Source organism: Xiphophorus maculatus, chromosome 14 (genome assembly GCF_002775205.1).
Source record: "Xiphophorus maculatus strain JP 163 A chromosome 14, X_maculatus-5.0-male, whole genome shotgun sequence".
In the NCBI taxonomy this organism is placed as follows: domain Eukaryota; kingdom Metazoa; phylum Chordata; class Actinopteri; order Cyprinodontiformes; family Poeciliidae; genus Xiphophorus; species Xiphophorus maculatus.
The window spans coordinates 23449968-23467353 of NC_036456.1; the positions used below are offsets into that span (position 1 = coordinate 23449968).

The 17386-nt window shown below is 37.1% G+C and overlaps 1 protein-coding gene across 3 annotated transcripts in view; it reads left to right on the forward strand.

Moving 5' to 3' along the window:
• The window catches only part of LOC102227205 (ATP-binding cassette sub-family G member 2-like), a 17817-nt gene extending 1364 nt beyond the window's left edge, over positions 1-16453 (forward strand). The window contains exons 1-19 of one of the 3 annotated variants that reach the window (XM_023346929.1): positions 660-767; positions 3219-3299; positions 3379-3503; positions 6768-6827; positions 8202-8316; positions 8562-8714; positions 9466-9623; positions 10803-10905; positions 11018-11066; positions 11148-11246; positions 11955-12065; positions 12260-12405; positions 12631-12713; positions 12811-12900; positions 13027-13151; positions 14045-14199; positions 14785-14874; positions 14993-15051; positions 15994-16453. In XM_023346929.1, the coding sequence (XP_023202697.1) occupies positions 3264-3299; positions 3379-3503; positions 6768-6827; positions 8202-8316; positions 8562-8714; positions 9466-9623; positions 10803-10905; positions 11018-11066; positions 11148-11246; positions 11955-12065; positions 12260-12405; positions 12631-12713; positions 12811-12900; positions 13027-13151; positions 14045-14199; positions 14785-14874; positions 14993-15051; positions 15994-16138 (1902 nt within the window). In that variant the 5' untranslated portion in view covers positions 660-767; positions 3219-3263 and the 3' untranslated portion in view covers positions 16139-16453. Of the gene's footprint in view, positions 1-659; positions 768-3215; positions 3300-3378; positions 3504-6767; positions 6828-8201; positions 8317-8561; positions 8715-9465; positions 9624-10802; positions 10906-11017; positions 11067-11147; positions 11247-11954; positions 12066-12259; positions 12406-12630; positions 12714-12810; positions 12901-13026; positions 13152-14044; positions 14200-14784; positions 14875-14992; positions 15052-15993 lie in introns of those variants that run through there. The other 2 variants (XM_023346928.1, XM_023346930.1) reach the window with 2 other exon arrangements.
• The last annotated feature ends 933 nt before the right edge of the window (positions 16454-17386 follow it).

Consider the following 17386-nt stretch of genomic DNA (forward strand, 5'->3'; position numbering starts at 1 on the left):
GCTCTTGTTCTGGAGGCCCTAGCAGTGGTTATTAAATCACAACAAAATGTACATGGCGTTATGATTGGCGGTAAACTTTATAAAATAGCGTTATACGCAGATGATATTCTGTTATTCGTAACAAAATCTGACATCTCAATACCAGCCATCTTGTTTATGAGTTTGGTTCTTTCTCAGGTTATAAAATCAATTTTGATCAATCGGAAGCAGTGCCATTAGGTATTGCTACTGTCCAGGCCCGGCCCTCTAGTTGCTCCCTGAGTTGTTCCCAACATGGCTTCACTTACCTTGGAACCTTGGAATTAAAATTTTACTATTTCCATCAACCTTCAAAAACGTTGATGTAACCACAGCTGCTGAGCGAAACTTCCTCCTTCACCAAATGTAAATAAAAATATACTGGAGTCCGATGTTAGCAGTTGTAGGATTTCTCTTTTGACTTTGGTAAAAGACACTGAATCATTTCTCCCTCTGTAAAATTTAAAACTAAACTCTGACATAAAGCTACAAACCTGAACCCCCGTGCTCCTCTTTATTGCATTTTCTCTGTATTTTATAACTGTGGGTCAGAGTCATCTTCAGTTTTTCCCTTCTCCCTACTTATCACGCCTCAGTCATAAAACCAGACTTACCAAACTTCCTCGCATGCGCAGCCTGAACCTTAAACAAGCGGCCTCTTCTGTGACAAACACACATCGATCAGTCCGCTTCCTGCCGGTCAGCGTCCTCCGCTCTCTGTTTGCTCTGCGACTTTCTCATTTCAGCAGGTAAAAATATCTGTGCTCTCTTCTCTCACTCCCATCGACTAAATACTGATCATTTTTATGCAAATTGGCGTCATGTTTAATTCAGTTTAGCTCATTTCCTGCGTTAAAAAGGAAGATTTGCGCTGCTGGAAAAAGGAATGAACTAAATTAGCTGCTTCTGAGTTTGACAGATTTGATGTTTCTTTGGACCAAATCAGCAGAATTTCAGGAAGTTTGTCAGAGAAATCTGCGAACTGGGTTCTGGAGAAATAAGACAATGTTTGCAGATGATAATAAGACATTTTGATGGTATTTTCACTAAAGTTAAGCTACATTTGTGTGTCAATGCTTAAAAGTTACATAACTGAGTTTCTGGGAAATAGATTTTATGCAAAGTAAATAAATATAAACAGAGAATTAAAAAAAAACTGGCAAAGGTAGAAATACTGAACTCTCATTACGACAGATTTGGTAGTAACTAGTTACATTTACTTGAGTAACTTTTTGGAAAGAATTATGAAGTATTTTTACTCTTGAGTAATATTTCTGGATTTTTTTCCCACTGAATGAAGAGCAAAAATGTTTTGATCAAAATTCATTAACAGTTTTTGTTAAAGTTTTATAAGTTTTATATTGAAAGAAACTGATTTGGAAATTTGTTTTCTTTTGCCTGATTAAACTTTTTTATTTATACAATTTGTTTTTCGTTTGGTCCTTAAAATACTAACATTTCCATTTAACTTTATATTTTTTTCCGTCTGATGACTTTTCAATATTAAATGATTGATTTTTTGATCACTTATTCAGTACTTATTAGGATTTTTAACCAAATACTTTTTACCCTTACTTGAGTAATTTCTTGCTTTTTAATTTTACTTGAGTAAAATCAGTTGAAGTAGTTTTACTCTTACTTGAATATAATTTTGTGTACTTTGCTCACCTCTGCATTCCAGAGGTAATTAATCAGACCAAAATGATTAACTAATGTCCTCATTTTAACTATATTCTTTTATAATTTATCAATTAATCCTCCCTGCAGTTTATTTTTCACTAAATATCTGTTGTAAATGTAAGATGAGTTTCATGTTTAGATAGAAGGGCGTTGTTGTCTTTGCAGCAATTTTTATTTTCTCATGAGATTATGTTGGATCAGCAAATAGTTTTTTGTTGCCATTCTTCTACAATTGTTGAGAATAAATCTAACCATTTCGGTTTGGTGTTTCAACCTAAAATAATTACCAAAAACATCACAGAAATAGAATTTCAAGACTATTTTCATACTAGCATGATCCTGCTGAAAAAACACCACCGTAGTTAAATTTAAGATATGTTGATAGATAAATGCAAACATCTGTAATATGATTTATCTTGTGCTTCCGTAAGTTGCCAAGTTAAAGTACCACTTTATTACAAGTTTGGTAAATGTAGCTATGGATCAGATTACTAACCTGGGTGCATTAACAAAGTGTTCTTGGAGGTGAAAACAAACACAGTAAACCAATGGCACCTTCTTAAACCTGTTAAAGTTTTGGCTAGCATTATTTCTGACTTAGCAAAGCCTTTACAATCAGGTAAGATTTAAATAGCATTGTATGTAGCAAAACAAAACTGTTAGCTTTACCTTGTAAAGTTATAGCTAACATATCTACTAGAGAAAAGCTGTATTCAAATTAACATTTTGGAAAAGTATAGTGTGTATAATAAAACAAAGATTGTAAAGTTCTAACGTTGTATCTAATGGAACAAAACAAAACTGTTCTGGTTAGCTTGTAAATAACTGTTATGTAGCATATCTCACACAACAAAGCTGTAACTGTTGATATTTATGGCTATCGGATGATAACACTGTGATAAAGCAATGACACTGTTAGCTTGTAAAGCTCTATCATCATGGCATGTGATTGAATCAAACTGTTAGCATTAGCTTTCATAGTTAATATATTAAAAAAGTTCTTAGTTTTAATCTCTAGTTTTTTGTTAGCTTATAAAGTTCTGGCTAACGCTGAGCAGTTTCCATTAGCTTACTCCAGCTAACATATTGACGTGGCTGTTTCCATTAGTTTTTTAATGTTTGGGCTAACACTGTGTCTGACAGTTTTTGTTATTTTTACTAAGTTTTGTCCAACATTGTGTGTCAGAAAGAATATGCTGTTACTTTTAGCTATAGTTTTGGCTAATGCATCTCATAAAGTAAAGTTGCTATTAGCTAGTGAAGCTGTGGCTAACAGCAGTTAGCAAGTGACATGATTTTCAACATTTTAAATTATAAAGTTTTGCAACTGATGCTTTCACCAACATTTCATGTTGTTCTAAGTTAATGTTTGTCCAAATTTTGAATTTTTAGCTGGTTTCTGAAATTCACTGTATTTTCAGTGATTCTATGGAGTTTCTGGGTTTTGCAGCGTTTTGTTCTTTTTTTTGATTCACATGGATGTTAAATTATTTACTCGTCATTCCAAATGTATTTTTCAGGATTCTGAATACAGGAGGTGTAGCCTGTCTGGTGACCGTGACGCCATGGAGCTTGGGCGAAACGAATCCTCCAAGCGCCAGGTAACCGCCGATCTTCATGCCAGCAACATTGCTTTTAACTTTGAAGAGACTGGTTTTTGGAAGTAATACGTTTTTTCAGTCTGCAGGTGCAAACAAACAAGGTGCCACCGTTAGTTTCCACAATATTCACTATAAAGTGAAGCAGGGAGGAGGCTGTTTCTGCCTGAAGAAGGCCACAACCAAAGACATCCTCATTGACTTGAAGTGAGTCCAAATCACTGTCACTTTGTCTTAAATAGAAACGTATCCTTAGATTTAAAAGTAGGAAAGCTGAAATAAGAGGTTATGTTTCATGAGATCTGAGTTCTATCTACACTCACTATGCAAAATCCTGAACACAACAACATTACAGCCACCAGGTGAAGTATGCAAACTGTCTCAGGAAACAAAACACCCTGAACTTGTTGGTCTACGTGCCATCAGGAGCCAAACTGGGAGGCAAACTTGACGTGATCAGACCTGTTCTTTGGTTCCAGATCAAATACCACATGTTGGGAGGCAAAGGAAGGAAGCTTTGCTTTGTGGAGCGACTCCAGTTTCAGCTCTGCCTCTGCAGCACACACATGGTCCGCTCTGTAGGCTGTTATAGCACAATACCTTTGAGCTTAAACCAACAAACAGACGCAGCAGCAGGATGCTGATCTATTTAAATAGCCTGACACAATGAGAAAGTTCAGGGTGTTAAAGTCACAGGATCAAGTTGGCTTTAAGGATTTCACTGTTGTGTAACAAAAGGCAATTATTAAGAAAATTAACACTGATGTGTGGTGAGATGCAAAGCTGGTGATTCACTGACTTAATCATGATCTTATTTACAAATATAGACCCCCTGCATGTTGTTGTTTACATAAGGAAATGTTGTGCATGCGGACAACGCTGGAGGACAAAAATACTTTTCTTTAATATCCGTAGCCGCTCTGCCGCCGTAGAATAATTCTGTTAACTCAATCAAACTTTGACATTTAGATGTTTTTAATTTCGTGCTCCACAGCAAAGGGAAAAACCGTTAAAGTGCAACTCAAAACCACGTCTTTCTCACTCTCTGTATCAGCGCGGCTACGAGCAGGCTCGTTGCCATAGCAACTGACAACAACGGCCCAAAAAAAAAAAAAACTCAAATATTTCCCACACAAAAATCAGACCATTCAGCCTGATGCAGTGGTATGGTTTTAGGCTTAATGTTTATTTTGCTATTATTAACAAGTGATTGCTGTGGTAAGAGGAGAAAACTATAAATATGTCGCTGCAGTTTACTGTAAGGCTCCCTGGTTCTGGAGCATCTGAATACTTCTTCATGATGCTGTTCTTAGAAACAATCCTTTGTGTGGATGTTATGAAAACGGCATTTGGTCGAAGGTCAGGGTGTGTGTTTCTGTGCAGGACACTGTTCACAATGCCTGGTATCTTCACTATATTCCTGTTGGTTTAATCATTGACAGAGTTGAAGGAGGGTTGAAACTTTATTTAAACTCACAAGAGTTTGAAGCGTACATCCAGCAGGTTTTACTCCGCTAACCTTCACCTCACTGCTGTTCATGTGAAGAGTTTACTGGTGGCTTTTCTCCTCAAAGCCGCATCAGAGGCTCCCTGGGGCTGATGAAATCTAACAGAAAAGAAAGACAAGAGATGGATTTTTCTAGAAAATTATGGGTTTTTTTCTACCAAAAGGACATTAAGATTTATTGAATCAGCAGCAAAATCCCATATTTTTGCTGAAAGCTAAAATGAAAATAGTTTTAACTGGTGACTGTGTTCCCAAAACCAACTTGCAGCATCATGGTTTCGATGAGAAAGTCTCTGAATGAATGACTTAACGTTTTTCATCTTGACATAAAATGCAGAGTCACGTTACTGACACGGCATTTCTTCGTTCTGCTGAGAGAAAAACTGCAGCAGTTTTAGTTCCTTGTTGCATGCAGTCACACAGGTCGCACCCTGCAGGATGCAGAACTGAAACTGCAGCTTCACTGTCGTCAAAACATCGGAAAATGTCCTGAAAAAAAAAACACAATGGAGGCAAATTTAGAGAAAAAAATTAATCAGTCATCTGTCTTATTTTTTTGCTTACTAATTTTCTGTAAATTTTATCCAAATCAGATCTATTTAAATTATGTTATTTCTTCCACTATGTATTATCTTAGATATTTTAATTTATTTTAGGCATTTTAAATATACAGTCAGGATGAAAGAAGTTGGTTTTTAGAAGGTTTTTTCCAACTCAAGTTAATTTCTGGTTTTATTAATCTGAGAAAGCAGCTCCGTGGGGGCCCCCATAAATGTTTATATTTTAACGCAGATCTAGAATTTTAACATTTATTTATTAAGAATGAGAATTCTATTAAATTTGAATTCAGTTTCGGCGTAGATCAATTAAAATACGTTAAATTATTTCAAATCTAAGATTTGAAGGAGCTTGCAAGTTTACTTTGTAAAACTGCGAATAATAATCTTCATATTGTTGCGTCACCATGGCAACAATCTGATGCCATGTGTTTAATCTTTGTGTTTGAGCTCAGTTTGTTCACAGATAAATCTCAGCAAATATTAAATTACTAAATTACATTCTGCTTAAGGCCCCATAACTCTTTGGGCCGGCCCTGCTGCAGTGTTCAATCTAGTCTGTTTTGTGCTGTAATCCTACAGAAAATCCTCCTTTTTTAACTTAATTCATTAAATTAAATCACCTCCGGAAACCTTGAACACACCTGACAGATCACCTCTCACCTACAGCGAGATGGATAATCTGATAATCTTCCAGGATTAAGTGTTTATCTTTATTGAGATCAGAGCAATTCTCCAAAAGGTTAAAGATTTTTCTGTCTGATAACGCTCTGGTTATGAAAACCACCCGAGCCTGTTATTCTGATTTTAATGTCATGAAAACTTCGGTCTTGTTGTCATGTAAGGTTCTGACGGTTCTGAGTCGTTCAGCTGCTGTCTAATCATTGACAGAGTTAAAGGCTGGTCAGTCTGAGCTCTCATGCAAACCCGTGTTTTATCCGTTTACTGCTGTCTGGTGGTACACATTTTCTAAACTAATCATTACTGAATAAGGCCGATTTTCCACCTTGAGAATTTTGGTTTTATGATTTAATCGTCCTCATTTTTCTCGTAAACTGTAATTTCATTTTATGTTTAATCTCAGCTGTTTAAATGTTATAAAATGTTTTCTGTGGTCAAAGGGCAGAGAGTTTTTATTGGATTATGAGGTAACTGGAGCTGACTGTTTTCTGCAGAGTTGCACTGAAGTAACAATAAAACCTTCCTCTTTATGTATTTTGTTTTAGCATGTTGTTCAGATATATACAAAGTTAGGCAACTTTAAAACACAGAGGAGCATTTATTTGTACTTTCACTTAATTTCACCATTTTAACTGTTTGGTCTAATTAAAGCGAGTGTGAAGTGTGTTGTTAGAGGCTCTGGGTTCTGTTTTATGACCGGTCCCTTTCATGTTTGGTTCTCCTCAGCGGGCTCATGAAGCCGGGCCTGAACGCCATCATGGGAGCAACAGGAAGCGGGAAGTCATCGTAAGTCTTCTGCATATGTTTGTTATAAAACTTCTACCTTTCCTGCATGTTTTTTACTTAAACTAAGACAAAAAATATCTCTAAAGTTCTTCCCTCAGTCGTCTTTTTAACTTATTAACAAAGATCCAGAATAAGGATGAGGTCAAATCCAGAATTATTTCTAGAATTAATCACATTTTTTGTGTTTATTGTTGGGAATAATGTCATGTTCGTGAGAACAAAACTACTTTCTGGACCCATTTTTAATCTTAGTGCTGATTAACTGCATGAGAAAGAAAATGGCTCCCAAATTTCCCACATGTTCCTTCTGGTTTCCTGAACACCAGATGGAAATAAAAACATCTCATTCATAAACCGGTTCACATGTTTTGTATTCTTGCACATTCCTGGGCTGATTTCACACCAGCCCTGTTTAATCCGCTTCAGTCCAACTCCAGTCCGTTTGTCTGGAAAGTCTGGTTCGTTTGGGGAGGTGTGGATGCGTAATCGAACTCTGGTCCGTCTACAAACCTCAGTATCGGATCGGTTGAAGTGATGCGATTCGAATGCATATGTGAACGGCAAGCAGACCGGAGACCGCTCCGAAAGCAGAAAGTGAACTACAGTGCAGGGCATTCTGGGTAAATTCAACCAAAACAAATGTGAGAGTCTAGTGCCAGAGGGAGAAACGGTCTTTTACCAGAGAAATCTGACGCTACACGATTTTTGTTTACGTTCTGTGACGAAGGAAGTTGCGCTCAGGTTCTTCTTCAGAGGTTTTCATCTCGTTTCCTTCTGTGGTTCTTGGTGCAGCGCCCCCACAGGCGAGGAGGGGAACAGGTTTTTCAAACGATTTGGTTGGTTTAACACAATGCACCTTGAAAGGAGCAGCTGGAAATGAAACAAATGTTTGATTAAGGACCAAAATTGCGACATTTGTTACATTTTTAGCTGCTGTGGTTCTCTTTCACACTGCATTGCCAAACCAACCAAATTGTAAACAAAAATGGAGCAGCGTCAGATTTCAGTGGTTGTAGAATTTCTCTTATGTCTTTGTTTAAAAAAACAAAAAACCTTGCTCCTGCTAGCGCTAGGCTAAAGTGTTTATTTTGGTTTTATTTACCCAGAATGCCCTACGCTTGTGGGCCCTATGCCTGCTCCTGCATTGTGGAACAATCTCTGATTCACTAGGTGTCATATGCATTCGATCTGCACCAGAGTTCACCTCAACCGAACACAGACCGAGGTTTGTAGGTGGCGCCAGAGTTCGACTGAACATTCACACCTCCCCAAATGAACTAGAGTTTAATTAAAGTGGACTAAACAGCACTGGTGTGAATGTAGCTTTAGAGTCAAACCCAGGCTGATTTACTGCTGCTGGTGGTTTTACTTCAGGTTCCTGGATGTTTTGGCAGCCAGAAAAGACCCTGCCGGTCTTTCAGGAGAAGTCCTGATCGACGGCGCTCCGCAGCCTCCCAACTTCAAATGTCTGTCTGGATATGTGGTGCAGGTAGGTGAAAGCAGTCAGGAAGCCAACTTGAAATGTTTTTCTATTCGGGAATGTTCCCTGCAAGGGAAGGAAGAGACCGCCTGCAACAATACCACCGGCTTCTTCGGCCAAATCTCATTAAATAAACTGTTTTGAAACTCAAAGTCGCAGCAGAGGAAGTTCAATTCAAGGATAGAAATAAAGGTGCATCCAGCTGCAGCTGCAGTAAGTTTGAGTTTTTCTAAGCAGCGGCTTCCTGTCTGCAGGACGACGTAGTGATGGGAACCCTGACGGTCAGACAGAACTTCGCCTTCTCTGCCGCGCTGCGTCTGCCGTCCTCCATCAGCCAGAAGGAGAAGGAGCAGAAGGTGGAGAAAGTGATCCAGGAGCTGGGACTGGGGCGAGTCGCTAACTCCAAGGTGAGCCGGAGGACGACGAAGAACAACCCTTTGAATAAAAATATTGATACGTTGCACATTATTGTTTACATGTGGAAATTTTGATCATGCGCACAATGCTGGAGGGCAGCATCCATATTAATTCATTTCCCACACAAAGAACAGAACATTCAGTCTGTTACAGTTTTATGTTTTCAGACTTGATGTTTATTTTTGCGATTATTAATAAGTGATCGCTTTGATAGATTAGCCACCGCTGCTATTAGCTAATCTAACACAGCGGTGGTTGATTGGCTTATTTAAACACCTGCTCTACTGATGATCTGTCACAATTGTTGGTGTTTAGATCACCTTTTTTTACTGAGCTGTTAAAAATATTCCACAGCCCATCTACATGTTAAATTGTCAAAGTCAAGCTAGCATAGGTGACTTCTGTTTCCATCACTATTTTTTAACTTAATTCCTGATTTTGCTATCTAGTTGTCATAGTGTTGGCAATTAGTAACAAAGCACTGTGTCCCTTTTTTCTATTATATATCATACATACATTTAAGATTTAGTGTGTTGACAACTTTACAGCCAAAACCAATGTTAGTCATCCTTGGCGAGCAGCTTTTTGTTGCATGTTCGCTCACATTTCAATGTGTGTATAAAAAGTTAAAGTATTCATGATGAGAAAAAACAGAAAAAGTAACAAATGATACGGAAATCTGACGTTTATTGGGTTGATTGTGGTAAATATCACCCACGATATTTTCCTGCCGCGTTTCAGGTGGGGACTCAGCTGATTCGCGGGATCTCTGGCGGGGAGAGGAAGAGGACGAACATCGGCATGGAGCTGATCATCGACCCGCCCGTCCTCTTCCTGGATGAACCCACCACGGGGCTCGACGCCAGCACCGCCAACTCTGTGCTGCTGCTGCTGAAGAGGTGAACAACACAGTCATCTCGCTGGTTTTCTCCCAGTTAGACCACACTGGGTTTTATTGTTGATTGATTTATTTACTTATTATGATCCGATTCAGCTGCAGTAGAACTACATCTATTTTTACTGGGACCCAACAAAATAATATTTACATAAAAGATTAAAATCTATACATTTACCTCATTTAAGTACGTAAAGTTTCCTACAAGTGCTGCCCTGTCATGTATTTATAATTCCCTACACTAAAGGAGAGATTTTTTAAATAAAATACAAGTTAATTTTAAGACTAATATGTTTCTAATAACAAAAATCAGTGAGTCTGTCTTTGACCAGCTTATTGTACATTGAAATATAATTCCTATAATCACATTTGAGTATTATTCACACTTTGTATACAATTTGTCCAGTAGCATTGTTAATTTTATTGTTTGTATTTTGCTGTGAGTTAAATTACTAACGTGTAAAATGGTTTATTGTAAACTTTAAAAGTGGTTATGATTCACGTCAGGCGGTAGTGAAGGCTACCTTCCACGTCTCTATGACATACTGTACTTATGAACTTTTATAAATGTCACGTTTGGTTACTCATTTATTTATAATCCACCCAACTATCCATCTTCTTCCACTTATCACAGATCAATATAAATCAATAATATATATTCTGATAGACAATATCAGTATTAATAGATTCGGGTATTATAATTTAGCTGAAGTCTGATCTAAATGTAGGTGGAATCAACTCACTCTCTCACTCTTGGGTTGCTTAGCAACAACCTGCTGGCTAAGAAGCAGTTTCAAGTCCCCCGCCCTCCCAACTTTGGTTACCTAGCAACAGCCTGTTGAGTAACTGGCGCAGAGGTTTCACGTTTCCCCGCTGTGCCTCATTTAAAAATAAAAAACAACGGCGTGAAGTGGAAACTGTGGATGAAACGGCAAAGGTCACGTCACCAGTTTACCAGAGTTTCAGATATTTAAAACAAAAATCTAATCAACGTTTATAAATATTGATGGATCTGAAACCGTTATATCAGCATTTGTTTTTCAGTCTCAGCTAGCAGAGATACCCAACAATAAACCACTTTCTAGAGGACTTGAAGGAGTTTCTTAACCAGAAGAGACATCCGAAATCCTCAAATGTTTTAGAACTGAGCCTTAAATTTATTTCCAAAATGTTGTTTTTGTAGGATGGCAAAGCACGGCCGCACCATCATCCTGTCCATCCATCAACCGCGGTACAGCATCTACCGCCTGTTCGACAGCCTCACGCTGCTCGTCAATGGAAAACAGGTCAACATAACCAAAATATCTCATAATCAACATCTACTGACCAACCAGGAGGCCTAAATGTGAAAATAAACAACCAAATAACTTTGTTTTATGGTGAAATTGAAACATCCAGGTTTACCACGGCCAGGCACAGAAAGCGCTGGAGTATTTCTCTGAAATTGGTAAGAAAGTGGATCAAATATTCAACTTGTTTTGATTCAGCAGGGATGTTTTTTGGCTCAGTTTGGGGTTTTTTCTTCCAGGATATCACTGTGAGGCTCATAACAACCCTGCTGACTTCTTCCTGGACGTCATCAACGGAGACTCGACCGCGGTCACCCTCAGCAACCTGGAAGGACAAGGTAGGTGCTTTGGCTTTAATCCAGTAAATAACTATGATTGTTCTCTACTTTTATTGAAGAAAAGTCACGATTATTATGGTTAACCCACTAATATATGGTGTCAAATATAGTTAGATTACATTAATGAGGGATGATTGGTCATGGTCTTTGAAATCTAAACAAACACAGTGGTGTGTGATTGGGACTTATCAGAATCTCTTTCTGGTACGTCCCAGGAGATGGACATGTGCCACCTGGGGTGAGTCCTCAACAGGAATTAAGGACTTGATGAGTAGGACATAGGACAGTGGTTCGGTTCGGTATGGTTAGGGTGGAGCTACTGGTACTGGGGCACAGAAAAATGTTACTGCTTGAGACAAAGACAAGACATAATAGTCGTCACGTCTGTCGTTGCACTAATATGACGCCATGTCAGATATTTGGGTTTAATCTGCCCAACTGGTGGTTAAAGCACTCCTCTGGAGACAGAGGACCATAAAAGAGCGTGTTAAACCGCACCGACCCGTGTCTTACCACTCAATATAAACAAGACAATAAATCTGGAATGCTTTGGTCTTCGTCAAGTCAAAGTGAACAGGGTTGGTGTAAACAGGCAATAAAATAAGCATCTTATTTCAAGTTCTTGCTTCTCAGTACAGGAAAAAGCGGTGGCTAGCTGTTGATCTCAGTCTGAGTTAGTTTGAATAAAAGTTGTTTTTCTTGTTGCAGACTCTCAACAAGATGCAGAATCAATGTCCAAGTCCAGAAAAGGAATCGAGGACAACCTGGTGGAGGAGTACAGAAACTGCCAATACTACAAACAGACAAAAGATGAGCTAGGTAGGTTCAAGAGAAATTAGATTTACCCCCCAAACCCTTTGGAGAGACAAAGACCCTACAAAGGCAGATTATTGATTAACTGACATCATTACTAATGATGCCAGATGGTCTTTATTAATAGAAACATTGACAGAGGCCACTTTGTCTTGAGAAATGTTAGTTTTCACGTAATTTTCTTACCTTATATCTTCTAGAAAGGATTTTTCAGGGAAAGCCAACAACCAAGAGTTCTCGGTTCAGGACCATCACCTACAACACCAGCTTCCTGACCCAGTTCAAATGGGTTCTCAAGAGAACGTTCCGCAACCTGGCGCTGAACCCGCAAACCTCCATCGCCCAGGTAATAAACCGCAGGTCAACCTCTTCTCTAAACTAAACGGGGTTCTGATGGGTTGAGCAACTTCTGTAAAGTTCTGTAGCAGCATCTGCTGGACAAGAAGGGTACTGCACTTTCAAACGCATGAAGTTTCTGTGTTTTATAAACCAGTTTTTCTCCTTAATGAAGCCCTGAGTAACAAAGTTCTTCTGAATTTGAAATGTTCAGAGTTTGTATTGTGCGTTTCAGGTAGCGGTGACGCTCTTCCTCGCTCTGGTTGTCGGAGCGCTTTTCTTCAACGTCCAGCTGGATGACAGCGGGATCCAGAACAGGCATTTTACTCTTTTATAATCCAGAGTCGGGTTTGTGGTTTTGATTTAATTCTGTTTCCTGATTTGGTCTCGTCTCTGTGTGTTGCTGTGTTTTCAGGACCGGCGCTCTCTTCTTCATCGTGGTGAATCAGTGTTTCAGCTCGCTGTCGGCCGCTGAACTCTTCATCACAGAGAGGAAACTCTTCATGTGGGTCTGACTCACAAAATCACATATTTAGATCCTGAAAGACATTTAGATTGAGAACTGAGTAAAATAATTTATCTTTATGGAGAAGGTTTACTGGTGAAAGCTATCATATTTCTCTCTCTGCAGACATGAATACATCAGCGGTTACTACAGACTCTCTGTCTACTTCCTGTCTAAGATCCTGTCTGACATCATCACTCTGAGGACCATCCCCGCCATCGTCTTCACCTGCGTCGCCTACTACATGATCGGTAGGTAAAATACTGTGATTGTAAGAGAGATTATTGATTTTTATTGTAATTATGAAGTCGTAGCATGTAAAGTTTAAAATGAAGGATTGTGTTCGGACTGAACTTTGTGGCGTCTTCATGGGAAATGAAAAATTGGAACATTTAAAATGTTAAAAGTAAAACATGAATGACTGTATGTGCTGCTGCTGTGTAGTAGCACATATGTGTATCTCTAAATGTGTATCAGAGAAAAGGGGAGTTAATGTCATATTTTCACCATGTTATCAATTCATTTATGAATTTTAAAGTTTGATTAGTGAATCTTGTATTTAGTTTTCTAACTCTATTTAAATTCTAACTAAAAATTGAGTTTGTAAGCTAAATATTTGGCTTGTAACAATATTTAGCTTGTCTACTGAATATTAATTAGCAAACAGATTTTACCTTGGTAAATATTTAGTTTGCATGCTAAAAATATTTTGCATGGCAACTAAATATTTAGTTAGCGAGCAAAATATTCAGCTTAATCATTTAGTTAGCTGACTATTTAGATTGCTAACTAAATGGTTCGTTAACAGGCTAAGTTTATCTGGCTAACTTCCCACCAGAATCCTGTTTTAGTTTAGCTAATTATAGCTATATTTAGCTATAGTTAGTTAATTATATTTAACTTTAAATATATAGATAGCAGGCTAAATATTTAACATTTTAATATTAGGTCGTTACAAGCTAAGTCTGAATGCTAGCTAGATATCTAGACTGCTAACTAAATATAGTTAACTATGTTTTACTATATCTAAATACATAGTTATACCAAATTTATAGATTTAGTTCTCAGGCTAAATATTTTGTCAGATATTTGTTATTGATCATTTTGTACTGATTCCGGTTCTGTTCTGGTCGGTGTGTTTCAGGCCTGAAGCCGACAGCGGGGGCTTTCTTCACCTTCATGTTCAGCGTGGCTCTGGTGTCGTACACCGCCACCTCCATGGCCATGGCCATCTCGGCCGACCAGACGGTGGTGGCCATCGCCAACATCTTCATGACCATCACCTGCGTCTTCATGATGGTAAACAAACACTCACCGACGCTCAGAATACACTAAATGTTCTTGCAGAGGAGAGATTTAAAACAGTTGCTCAATTTTGTCGCTAATAATGAATTAAAATGTTTGAAGGAAACTCAACTCTTCTCACGTTTATTATTTCTTGGATTGAACAAAAGAAAAAGAAGGTTAATCTGTATTTTAATTGCACAGCATCAAGAATCCACTTGTAAATTATAAAATTAAAGTGTAAAACCGTCAGTTTAATATTAATTGGTGGTTTCAATCTGTAATTCGTCACGTCATCTGCTAAAAATCACCTTTTCCTCTTGAATTTTAAAGATCTGATGAATCATTTTCTCTATTGCCATTAACATTTGTTTATTTTTCTACTTTCTATTAGCTTTGGCCCACTGTGATGTGATTTGGTCAACATGTTTTTATTTACTAGCTTTTGTTAACAGAGTTTTTGAAGTTTTATATTACTTTACATTAAGTAGAACCTCAATATTTTATCTCGTTTATCATTTTACTGGCTGTATTGTAATATTTTGAAAGTATCCTCAATAATACAGGTGAAAAACATTTAAAATCTAATTATTTGTGCAGATCTTTGCAGGTCTGTTGGTGAATGTAAACTCCATCGTTAACTGGCTCGCCTGGTTGAAGTACCTCAGTATACCCAGATATGGACTGAGTGTAAGTACACAAACCAGAAATCATTCATATTAGCTCAAATTTAAATTGTGAATTGAACATTTTTAACGTGTATGCAGTATTTTTTTATTAATTATTATTCTTCATTTTTGGTTTTTAGTCTCTGCAAGCAAACGAGTTCCCCGGTCTGCAATTCACCTCGAAAGGAAACGATTCCAAGTAAGACACCGAGAAAAACATAAAAACAAACTTTTAGGAGCGACATTAACATCTCTGCAGCCATATGTTTACTTTTTTCTAGGGCTGCAACTAACGATTATTTTAGTTATTGATTTATTCTATTGATTATTCTGACAATTGATTAATCAGATACAAAAATTGGTATATTTTTCTTTTTTATATCATGTTAGAAATACTAATAAAAGATGCAAATAAACAAATAATAAATAACTTTTTATTACCTAAAATGCGATAACATTGATCGCTTGATCATTTGTAACAACGGATGCATCTGCAGCTAAAAAAATACTTCTGGCATGTTTTTTTAAATAATCAATTAATTAGTTAATAATTGGATAGAAAACGGTATGTTTTTAACAAAATTAGAACAAGCTGACGCTAAAACAATGACACTTGAGGACAAAGTTTATTTTTATCTTAAATGTAATATATTTATATTCTTTGCACAGTTTTGACTTAATTACTGACCTGAGTGTAATTCACTTTTTTGAGTCTCTATGCCCCAGTTAGTGATTAATCAATTACCAAATTAGTTGACGAGTATTTTCAAAACTGATTAATCACGACTATTTTGATTAATCACAGTTAATCGTTTCACCCTTTGTCAACTTTTTTGACACTAACTTTGATCTTAACCAGACGATAGTTTCTTTAATTTGTTGGTCATATTTTATTATTATTCTGACTATTATATAAAGTGTCTTTGTATTACAAAGTTACTCAATATGTGATTTTTGCACTTTAATTACATTCTTAGGGTCTTTCTAATGGAAAAATGCCCATAGCATCATAGATCCAGCACCACACCTACAGTAACAATGAATTTGAAGATATTTACCTTTTAACGTCAGATCAACCTGGAATGTTTAATGCCTAAAAGCTCAGTCTTACTGATTGTAATGTCTGTTGTGTGTTGAGCAGGTCAGGGGAGGATTACCTGAAGGAGCAGGGAGTTGATCACTCTACCTGGGGTCTCTGGCAGAACCACCTGGCTCTGAGCATCATGACCATCTGCTTCCTCACCATCGCATACCTCAAACTGCGCTTCATCAAGAAGTTCACATAAGGCCTCCTGGAAACACTGCAACCAAAATTTAGATGATTCTGTTATAAAAATATGTTATTTTCCATCCATTTGGTTCATTATTGTATTTACAGTTGTTTAATCTGTTGAAACCGGCCATGTTTATCCCAGGTAACTTTGTAAAATGTTTGGTTTTTAAGGCAAAACATGTGCTCACTCCATATATCACTGCATCATGCTGTATTAGTGTAGGTTTATTTTTGATTTTTGCACTTTAATGCTCAAAGTCATGTAAATTTATAATTTTGTATTTGTAATTTTTTTTCTACAGAAATAAAACTGTTCCTTTAAAGCAAACACACATGTGAAAAGTTTGTTTAAAAATAAATATGATTATATTCTAAGTTTATTCTTTAAATAACTCTTAATATTATTTTTCCCCCATAAAAGGCCAACTCAGGTCAGGCTTGTTGTTCCTGGTCATCCCAGTGAACATGAAGCAAAACAAAAGCAACAAATTCTAATATCTTTTTTTTTTTTCTTTGACCCTTTTAAGCTTTTATTTAAACAAAAATAAATTCAATCTTTACTAAATGGTAAAAAAAAAGAAAGTTAACTTTATCATTTACTTTATATTTTGGTCTAAAAGAAGCCAAAAGAGGAGGTATGATACAGGATTTTCTCTGTCACAAGTCAATTTGTGTAACGTAGCAACCGTTAGCCCTGATAGCAACGTCTGCTAATGAAGCTAACGGTTAGCTCGCTGTGTTTTTAATCGGGCTTTTGTTAACCAAATAATCTGTAATAGGTAAGCGCCTGTGTGCTGATACTCAAAATCCGAACTATAGAAATATTTTTTGTCTGTATTGGACTAAAAATCCGTCACACACACGACCGTAATTTCAGTGTTGAGAAGTCCAAACGGATGTAACATGCTAACAATTACGTCCGAAGCTAACCGGTTGTTTTATTTGGAGATACGTAACAAAAAGCACAACACGTCTCAAGGCCCCTTAACATTTAGCCAAACAGCAAACGAATGCGTCAGAGATTACATTAAACAGGAAATTGCTAAGTTAATTTCAACTGTTAACTTAGCAATTGTTTAAACATCTGCCAAAAAAGATTTCTCAGAAAAATTAACAAAAGAAATATGAAGACAGAAAATAGTAATTCAAATATTTTTGACTGATAGTATCTTAATCACAGCAGGACATTTTTATCTAAGCCGGTGATAAAAACACAAAACACTGAATTATCTTTCTTTATTTGCACACCAGGAAAATGCTA